The sequence below is a fragment of the Poecilia formosa genome, unplaced genomic scaffold, assembly GCF_000485575.1.
Source record: "Poecilia formosa unplaced genomic scaffold, Poecilia_formosa-5.1.2 Scaffold168, whole genome shotgun sequence".
Lineage (NCBI taxonomy): Eukaryota > Metazoa > Chordata > Actinopteri > Cyprinodontiformes > Poeciliidae > Poecilia > Poecilia formosa.
In genome coordinates, this window is record NW_006800107.1 from 1,365,333 (window position 1) to 1,375,686 (window position 10,354).

General features: G+C 39.5%; 1 protein-coding gene across 1 annotated transcript; it reads right to left on the reverse strand.

The window, feature by feature from the left end:
• Positions 1 to 181: 181 nt before the first annotated feature.
• On the reverse strand, positions 182 to 7,178 carry cpsf3 (cleavage and polyadenylation specific factor 3). The gene is made up of 18 exons (XM_007564849.2): positions 6,998 to 7,178; positions 6,535 to 6,598; positions 6,349 to 6,446; positions 6,121 to 6,249; positions 5,429 to 5,606; positions 5,240 to 5,329; positions 4,697 to 4,847; positions 4,442 to 4,617; positions 4,206 to 4,364; positions 3,638 to 3,784; positions 3,410 to 3,562; positions 3,228 to 3,336; positions 2,549 to 2,647; positions 2,275 to 2,369; positions 1,453 to 1,540; positions 1,306 to 1,369; positions 1,123 to 1,219; positions 182 to 464 (listed from the first exon to the last, which is right to left on the reverse strand). Exons 1-18 carry the CDS (start codon positions 7,066 to 7,068, stop codon positions 375 to 377), a joined length of 2,058 nt encoding a protein of 685 aa, XP_007564911.1. The 5' UTR covers positions 7,069 to 7,178; the 3' UTR covers positions 182 to 374.
• Between the last annotated feature and the right edge of the window lie 3,176 nt (positions 7,179 to 10,354).

Consider the following 10,354-nt stretch of genomic DNA (forward strand, 5'->3'; position numbering starts at 1 on the left):
TTTCCATTTATTGTGGTTCTAATCTCACCAAAATAACCTAAGTTTCCTCCAATGGATAAATATTATTGATTTGATTCATGTAATCACCTCGATTGCAGTCAGAGCTGGACAATCTAGAAGAAAATTACATTTATAGAAATCTAACAGGTTAATAAGATATAAATGTTCCAGAACAAATTTAAATAACAGGAATTAATTAGATTTATTTTCAAAAATTGTCAAACTAAACACTGAATTTCCTGTAGGAAAAGTAGGACAAGTCGGAGAAATCTCACAAAATTTGTTTTATCTTGTACAAAAACAATCGTTACGGACGTCTGACAACAGCTGTGTTGTAAAAAAATAATCAGTTGGAATAAAGTGGGCGTGGCCTGTCAGAAGACGGGCGTGAGGGCCTCAAAGAGTCGATGGACGGCGACTTCAATCATTTCTCTCAGAGGCTCGTCGTCCAGACACGTCACCGCCTGCAGGATTAAATTCAGTTGTTACAAAAATTGTTACAAAAATGCTGATATATTAAATCAAATATGACTTAAAAAAAATTTGACTAGAAAATTTAACGCCTCCAAACTGGGCCTCTGTCTTTTTAAAAACTGACTCTGAAGCTCCGCCTTCAGGAAGTCATCACAACATGGCTCCTCTATTCACCCTTTAACAAAGTTTTTACCAGCGTTGCTCTGAGCAGTAGCTCCTGTAATGAGCTCTGCAGCTCATTACAGGAGCTCATTTGCTAATTGCTGCTGGCTAGTCTGAAGGAGCTGAGTGGGGGGGGAGCTGTGTCCTTGAAGACGGAGCTAGGTTGCCATGGAGATTAAAAAAAATCTCAAACATGCACAAAAGAATCAAGGCAACACTGCAGGAATATTTTTGATGAGGGAATAACATAACATGATGTAAAGTTCAAAAAAGTAGATTTTATATAATGATATCAACTAAAAATTTTTTAGAATGTATGGACTGTATATGTTAACCAGGAGAAGTAATAAAAAGCAGATGTATTTATTGGCACTTCTGGCACTCCATAATTTTTCTCCTTTTGTATAAGAAAACAGAAATCTTCTCGGCCTGAAGAGGGCGCTGCTGTATTGGAACATACAGCAGCGCCACTTTCTTTGTACTCACTCTCGTCTCCGGGTCGATTGTTGCCGTGGCACCGTCCACCGTCACAAACAAATTCCTGCTGTCTTTGAAATTTACGCAGTCGTCCCCGAACATGTCACTGCAACACACAAAGCGATCAGGTCGCTGCTCCAGTTGTCGGGCTTTTATTTTGAAAACAGTGGTTTGTGTGCCGTGTGGACTCACTGCATCATGAGCTCCAGACGCTCCACAAACACCTCCATGTCGAAGGTCTCCTTCCTGTCCAGGACTGAAAAACAAGCAAACAAAGGTCAGAGGCTCCAGCCGAGTCCCAGAGCGCCCCCTGCAGGCGGTCGTGTTGCGTTTACTGACACTTCTGGGCGCTGGGATTGGACTGGACCTCCAGAACCACAGTGGCGACGGCGTCTGCGTACATGTCGTTGAGCGGGTTGGCGACCCACTGAGGAGGAAACAGACATTTGACATAAACAACCAGCTGCACTGTTGGAGAAAAACCTTTAAATATAAAGTAATCTGTAAAATAATAATTAAACTTCATATTACATAAGTTAGAGAAATATTACAAACACTATGCTAATTTGAAACTAACATAAAATAGTGTTTTTAATTTAAATATTTGTTTTTTCATGCAAGCAAGTAAACATGAAGATAAAACTAAATTAGTTGATTTAATACGCAGAAAAAAACTTTATACTTCAAATAAATGTTTCAAACTCATATTTTACACATTATTTATAATATTAATTTATAATTTCCTATGTACATGAACAGTTGTTAAACAATTTCCTGTATTTCCTTACCAGACTTCAATTTTTTTTATTTTTTGATATTTCTTTTATTTTTAAAAATGCAAGTAAAATATATGTTAAACAAAGATAAATAATAAAAAGCAAATTTATTTTTTGTACACTGAAACTGATTGTCATTTTTGGGTCTTCTGGCATTCCATACTTTTATTGCTTTTGTATATTTTGACTGAGGATATCAATGTGTAAAGTGAAACCCAAATTATAACATATTTTCTTTTTTTTTTCATCAAAATTACAATCTTAGGTTTTATATTACCAAGTATGTTTTAGACCTGCAAATTAAAACTTAAACCTTTAAAACACAAAATATTACAATTTATCACAAAGTTAGCCATCATATGACGCAGCTTATAAATAGTCTGACCTCCAGCAGCACCATGCCGGCTTCATGAACCAATGTGATGCTTTCAAAGATCTTCACTGTGATTTTCTCCGCCTTCTCCACCTGCTGCACATCACCTGCACAGAAACACCAAAACACCTCAGGTGAGATTTAGCCTCCTCAGTGAGAGTAAAGCGGGTGTAAAACATGGACAACGTGTTTGTCAGTCAGAAAAGAAGCAGAGTAATTCCCTAAAAGAGGCTGGAATAAAGCGTCTGGAAATAAAACCTCATGTGAGTTTCTGTTTTTGGTTTACCTGCCAGGTTCCTCAGCTGGCTCACCAGCAGGGAGATGGGTCCGGTGAACGGGATGGCCTGAGTCTGGGTCACCATGCCAACGGACAGATCCGTGTAGTCTGGACAGAGAGGGAACCAAGCAACATGAACACACCACGGCGCGGTGCATTCAGGGACACAGAACCGCAGGAAAAACTAAAACTAAAGGAACAGGAACTACTACTGACATCTTAAAACCAGATGTTTGCATTTAAGTTCCCAAAAGTTTGTTCAGTACTGTGGAAGTTCAAAGTTAAGAAGAACTAGTTCAAAGTTCAGTTCACAGAAGGTTAACAGTAACTAACCACCAACTATAAAGCCTGAAAAAGACAAACACTAAAGAAGAATTAAATAAATAAAACAATGCTTAGCCTGGTGGGGTCAAAGTAAAGCCTGGTGGCCCGCCAGGCTGAAGGTACACCAGGTGAAGCCCCGCCCACATCTTACTACTGTTGATGTGAGGAGCGGCCATTTTGAAAAGTAAAACCGGCCGTACAAATCGTAACTGGAGTAGTCGGAGCTGCTCTTAATTTCCCAGTAGGAAATCCGACTTCGGAGGGCGTTCCAGATGATTTTTCCAACTGAGAAGTCTGAAATCCCAGTTTTGAGAGCAACTTGCATGCAGCATCAGCTCTGTGATTGGACTGGACAGTTACTCACTGGAGAGGTCAGTTGGGGTCATGATGTGGTAGTTAAAGTTCCTCTTGACCAGGATCCCAGAGACCCTCTGGCCCTGAGCGCACTTCTCGTCTGCGAGCGCGCCCATCACCTGCAGCAGGGCATGCTGGGAGTTAAAACGCCATCGGATTGCATTGTGTGTTCGCAAACACGCTGAGACGGACCTTCGCCAGCTTCTCTCCTCGGAAGGTGAGCGTTACGGCCTCGGTGTTCCTCGGGTTGTGGACCTCGATGTGGACCTCGTCATTGTCCTCGTACTCCCGGATCAGAGCCGCCTTCAGGCGGGCCATCTCGTTCTGCTCGCCGTGGACCAGAATCTGCAGGACCAAACGAAGACCAGTCAGTTTTTTGATCTCGACTCAGATCTGGACGGAGCGGGGAGCCCGGATTACCACGTGGGGAGGTTTGAGAGCTCTGATGAACTCGCTGGTCTGCTGGTAGTCGGTGTGAGCCGAGAAGGAGATGTAGTCCACAGACATCTTCAGAGGAAGCTTCTGACCCGACATGGTGGTGATCTCCTCAGGTTCAGTCATGATGTGCTGCGGCACAACAGCACTTTGTCAGACATGACAACACATATCTACCACAAGAGGGAGCTCTTGCACCACCAGCTTCTGGTCTGGTCAAACCTTTGACCTGATTACACACTTGGTGAGCAGGTGTGAAGTCAGTGAGCCATTATAACCAGTGAGTTTTATCTGAGCTCTAATGTGGATTAAAAACAGCATAACTGAACCTCAGTGGACATAATGCTGCCAACATCCGCTAACTGATATTAGCAGGCCAATTTTTAGAGTTGCGCTTTTTCTAGCTTTGAGAGTTCACTTTGGCTTTAGCTTCCACTAAATACCATGTTGGTAAAGCATTTTAGTGCTAGTGGAACTAATAGTGCTTTGGGGTTAGCGCAGCTAGCTTTTCAGTCCCATTAGAATCTAAATCTGTGATCGGGGTCTGGATCACCTTGGCCAGCGTTCCCTCCACGCAGTACCCGGCGATGATGACGCCGTTCCTCCTGTCGGTGCACCAGCTCTCAAACAGCTCTCTGGAGAGTCCGCTCTGCATCATACCAGGCGACGCCATCACCACGCTGGGGCCGATGTCGTCAAAATGATCCATGCTCTGAAAACAAAAGACACAAACACAATCAGTGATTGGTCGAGCCACAGCTGGACGCCGTACTGAGCACGCTCAGTGACCTTCAGGTTGCTGATGTGCTTGAAGACGAAGGGGTTGTTGACGTTGATGGCCTTGCGGATCTTGTCGTTCATGGCGTTGATGTAGGTCTGGTAGACGGCCATGCACTTCCTGGCCAGAGATGAGGCGTAGTAGATGGGAATGTCGTGGAGCTCCGGGTGGTTCTGCCAGTACTCGTCTGGGTCAGAAGCAGATCCAGATCGATCAGACTTACAGAACCACCGTACTGTAAGAGGATGCAATGGAGCCGGACTCACCCAGGATGAGCAGCAGCTCCTGGGCTCGTCCCAAGGCGAACACGGGGATCAGGCAGCGGCCCTCGCGGTTCACGATGTCGTGCACCGTGTTGCAGAACCGGGCCTCTCTCTCCTCCCGCTTCTCATGGATGTGGGTCCCGTACGTCGACTCCTGTCGCACAAAAACATGTCAGCGCATCTCAAATGTTCTGGTACATTTTCATGATACCTCTAGATATTCTCTGGAAGGTTAGTCACTGAAACTACCTGAAGCCTCACCTTTTTTCTGCACAGAAAATGAGCTAAAATCCCTGAATCTGTTTCTTTACAAACAGCCACATTCAAAACTGTTAAAGACTCATTGATAGTTATAATGATGATTTGTGTGACAAAAAAGCAAAATATAAGTTATCATTAACAGAGCTTTGGTCTACATTCAACACTAGAGGGCACTATAATGTGGCACAGATTAAATAAAACAGCTTTAACAGAAGCTTCAAAATGGTTTTAAACAGTTTAATTGGTGGTGGGTTGCAGGGGAGCTGCTTCAGTCTGGTGACTCACTGTGATGAGGATATCTGGCTTCACGCTGGGGATCTCCGCCGCCATCAGGTGTCTGTCCTCCTGCCGGGAGAAGTCTCCGGTGTACAGCAGCTGCACCAAAACACAAACACTTAGAGAAGGAAAATCTCTGCTCCTATTAGTCAGAGTGCTTCATATTCACTCCAGATTTTAATATTTTTATAGACGGACCTTGACGCCGGCGATCTCGATCATGAACATGGCGGCGCCCAGAACGTGGCCGGCGTGGTAACACCAGAACTTGATGCCTGCCACTTCTTTCACCTCATGGAAGTTGATAGTTTCAATCTTCTCCATGCTGTCCTCCAGGTCCGTCTCGGTGTACAGCATGTCGTCTGCCGAGATGTTACTGAGAGAGAGGAAAACAATCTGATCATTTTCAATGATCAAAGTATGCAGTTTCTGTTTTCAGGGTTATTTTGGTCAGATCAGAAGACCTCCAGATTAATATCCACCAAGACTTTTTCTTTCATTTTATGCTAAATTTCCATTAGAAGAACCAGAATCCACTTTACTGCCCAAGTTTGTCCACATAAACAGTGGTGGCTGTAGTAGGAATGGTGCCTTGGGCATGACTCAACTTTGGTCCCCCTGAACTATTAAAATGCAAACAATTAGCATTTTTCCCCCCCAACAAAAAGCAGGTAAATAGTCCTGAGTTCCCAAATGTTTCAGTGTATGACCACACCAAAAATATAATTAAATATGGAGTGAAATATTAATAATATTACATATTTAAAAAAAAAATCCATAAAAAATACTTAATTTTATCATTCAAAATTATATTACATATTTGTTTAGAGATTTAATGGTATATTTATTTATTTCAAGATATTTCCATATATGATGGCCCCTGAACTCACCTGACTTTGACGTAGTCGGACAGCAGCCAGCGGTAGATGGCCTTGGTGGCGTGTGTCATGAAAGTACGTCCCTTAAAGCTGGTCTTCTGCAGGAACCAGGGAAGCGCTCCACAGTGGTCCAAGTGGAAGCTGAAAGAGGACAGAGCTGTAGCAATTTGGCTAATCTCCCATCCACATCACCGCTACTGCAGGTCTGAGAGGAGTTTGATGTTGGTTTCCTGAACTCACTGGCTGATGAGCAGCAGGTCGATCTCAGCCGGGTCGATCAGGTCGATGTAGGGCAGAGCGTCCATCCCCTCCAGACCAGGATGGATCCCGCAGTCCAGCTGGAGGTAAACAGATGTACAATTTTACAATCTGGGGTTTTCAGTTTGTCCGGGAAATAACAAGAAATAAAAGGAAAAACAGAGTTACCATGATTTTTCTGCCTTTGAACTCCAGAATTATGCAGGATCGTCCAACTTCCTGACCGGCTCCTCTGCACACAAACGCACCATGAAACCATAACTTTCATCCAGATTATATATATATATAAAGTCTTTAAAAAGAAAAAAAAATCTGACTTTATAGTCTTCAGTTTGAATTACATACAGTCAAAGAATGATATTAAACGAGTTACAATTAAACGGGGAGCGAGGGAAAATTTCAAAGTATTATAAAAATAGGACAAATTTGTGTGTAAAGGCTACTAAAATATAATCATCAAACTTTTACTTGTCACCGAATTGAAAAGATTATCCTTATTATTATTTATAAAACCAGTATATAATGTGTTTGGGAACATATATGCGATAAAATCCGAAAAGTTGTGTTTTGTGAATGGAATTTGGTGTACGAGCAACGGACTCGGGGATAAAATTGTCCGATTTAAACTCACAGCGGGCGGATCAGCAGCTGGTCGCTCTCCTCCGCAGGAACCGTCGCATCCGCTTTACGTTTAGCCGCCATGTTTACTGTAATAAACTAAACAAGACGTTTAACAAACAAATTCATCACTCCGCTACTTTCACACTTCAGTACGGCAACACTTCCGGTCCCTTCTCTAATCAGTCCGGTAAGTACAACTTCTAGCTTCTCGAGTTCCAAAAATAAAGCCCGACCGTAGATTTGAATTTGTTGTTGTATTCTTAATCTGTGACACTTTATGACCACTAAACCTTAAAATTCATGCAATCTTACCCAAAACACTTATAATAATAGTGTTGAATTTATTGTCCACCATTTTTATATATATATTTTGAAATGTTGATTTTATTTTCCATCCTTTTTTATTTCTAAGTGTTGCTTGAAAGACTTTATGCTTCAATTGGCCAGTGTGGGGATTGAACCCATGACCTTGCCATTATTAGCACCACGTTCTTACCAGATGAGCTAACCAGCTATTCATATGAATGAGTTTCCATTGATTTACTAAAAACTTAGATAATCTTGACTTAATGTTTTTCAAAATCAACATGCATGTAAGTATATTTTACTTTGAAGTGTTGATTGTATTTCAGAGCAATTTTTTATTTCAAGGTATTTATTTTATTTCCCATCCCTTCTTTATTTTAAGACATTTAATTTATTTTCCATCCTTTCTTTATTTTGAGGTGTTGATTGTCTGAAAGACTTTAAATGTCCAGTGTGGGGATTGAACCCTTGACCTTGGTGTTGTTAGCACCATGCTCTAACCAGCTGAGCTAACCCACCTTAAATAATGATGATTTTTCATGGATTAAAAGAAAACTTACATGATATTACCACAATGAAGATTTGAGAAAAGCGCTCATATTAAAATGTTTTTCCAGCTGTTTTTGTTGTGAAGTGTTGTTTGTCTAAAAGACTTTATGCTTCAACTAGCCAGTATGGGGCTTGAACCCATGACAATGGAATTATTAGCACTACTCTCTGACCATCTGAGCTACCCAGCCATACATGCTGTTGAGATTCCATTGATTTAAAAACAACTTACATGATCTTAACAATGAAGGTTTAAGAAAAGTGCTCATATTCTAATGTTTTTCCAAAATCAACATGTATAATAATTTATTTTCCAGGCTTTTTATGTGTTGATTTTCATTATACTTTAGATTTGACTAGAGTGGGTATTGAACCCATGACCTCAGCATTACTAGCATCACACACTGACCAGCTGAGCTAAACTACCTTTTGTAATGTCAAGTTTTCATGGATTTAAGAACAACTTATATGGTCTTAACTGACTAAGAAAAGTGTTCATATTCTAATGTTTTTCATGCATAATATTTGATATTGCAGCCTTTTGTATCTGTTGATTTTCCTGAAAGACATTAGATAGGAATTAGCCAGGATGATGATTGAACCCATGACCTTGGCGTTATTAGAAACACGCTTCGACCAGCTGAACTAACCAGCCATACATGTTGTTGAGTTTCTATCGACTTAAGAAAACTTACATGATCGTAACAATGAAGATTTGAGAAAACTTATCATTGTCAATATAAATAGTGGTTAAATTTAAGGACTTCTGCTGCTTTGAATAAGACTTTAGGTTTCAATTGGCCAGTGTGGGAATTGAACCCATGACCTTGGACATTATTAGCACCATGTTCTGACCAGCTGAGCTAACCAGTCCTTCATGTTGTTGAGTTTTCATCGATTTGATAAAAACTTAGATGATCTCAACATTAGAATGTTTTTCAAAATCAACATTTAGAAAGGTAAAATTCCAAGCTGGCCTTTATTTTGAAGTATTGATTTTATTTCTGAGCCACTTTTTATTTTATTTTTGAGCCATTTTTCATGTTGATTGTTTGAAAGACTATATTTGAATTGGCCAGTGTGATTTTTGAACCCATGACCTTGCTGTTATTAGCACCATGCTCCGACCAGCTGAGCTAACCAACCGTTTGTATAAATGAGTTTTCATCGATTTACTAAAAATCTTAGATGATCTCAACAAAGTGCTCAAAATTTAATGTTTTTCAAAATAAATATGTACAATATTAGATTTTTCTGGCCTTTTTATTTGTTGATTTTCTTAATACTTTAGATTTGTATTGGCTGGTATGGGTATTGAACCCAAAGTGCTGATATTCTAATGTTTTTCAAAATCAACATTTATAAAGATTTATTTTCCAGCTGTCTTTTATTTTGAAGTGTTGATATTATTTTTGAACCAGTTTTTATTTTGAAGTATTGATTTTATTTTTGAAGTGTTAATTGGCCATTATGGGGATTGAACCCATGACCTTGGTATTGCTGGCACCCTGTTCTGACCAGCTGTGCTGACATAATAATGAGTTTTCATGAATTTAAGACAAACTTACACAATCTTAGAAGTGTTCATATGCTAATGTTTTTCTAAATCAATATGCATAATAGTTTATTTTCTAGATATTTTGAAATGTTGAATGCATTTTGCATTGATTTTTTAGTTTTGAAGGTTTGTTTTTATTTTCCAGCATTTTTTATTTTGAGGTGTTGATTGTCTTTTTATTTTGAAGTTTTGATGGGTTTTTTAGAGCACTTTGTTATTTTGGGGTGTTGCTTTTATTTTGTACCCTTTTGTATTTTGAAGTGTTGATTGTCTGAAAGACTTTAGATGTGAGGTGGCTAGTATGGGGATTGAACCCATGACCTCAGCATTACTAGCACCATGTCCCGACAGGGTGAGCTAACCTACCTTATGCAGTGTTGAGTTTCCATTGATTTAAGAACAGCTTACATGATCGTAACATGAAGATTTAAGAAAAGTGCTCAAATGTTTTTTCCAAATTCATAATATTTGATACTGCAGCTTTTTTATGTGTTGATTTTCTGAAATACATTAGATAGGAATTGGCCAGTGTGGGACTTGAACCCATGACCTTGGTGTTATTAGCTCCACCTTCTAACCAGCTGAGCTAACTATCCTCTCATGTTGTTGAGTTTTCATCAATTTACTAAGAACTTAGATGATCTTCACCAAAGTGCTGATATTCTAATGTTCAAAATCAACATTTATTTTCCAGCTGGCTTTTATTTTGAAGTGTTGATTTTATTTTTGAACCAGTTTTTATTTTGAAGAAGTGATTTTAATTTTGAACCAGTTTTTATTTTGAAGTATTGATTTTATTTTTGAACCAGTTTTTATTTTGAAGAATTGGTTTTAGAACCAGTTTTTATTTTGAAGTATTGGTTTTTGAACCAGTTTTTATTTTGAAGTATTGATTTTATTTTTGAACCAGTTTTTATTTTGAAGTATTGATTTTATTTTTGAACCAGTTTTTAT

Bases quoted from the DNA above. Each gene is read 5' to 3' on its own strand.
- cpsf3 (XM_007564849.2), bottom strand. From the start codon at position 7,068: ATGGCGGCTAAACGTAAAGCGGATGCGACGGTTCCTGCGGAGGAGAGC. The intron at 5,607-6,120 runs GTGAGTTCAGGG...CCTCTCTCTCAG, and splicing joins TCCGACTACGTCAAAGTCAG to TAACATCTCGGCAGACGACA. The intron at 4,848-5,239 runs GTGAGTCACCAG...TTTGTGCGACAG, and splicing joins AGCCAGATATCCTCATCACA to GAGTCGACGTACGGGACCCA.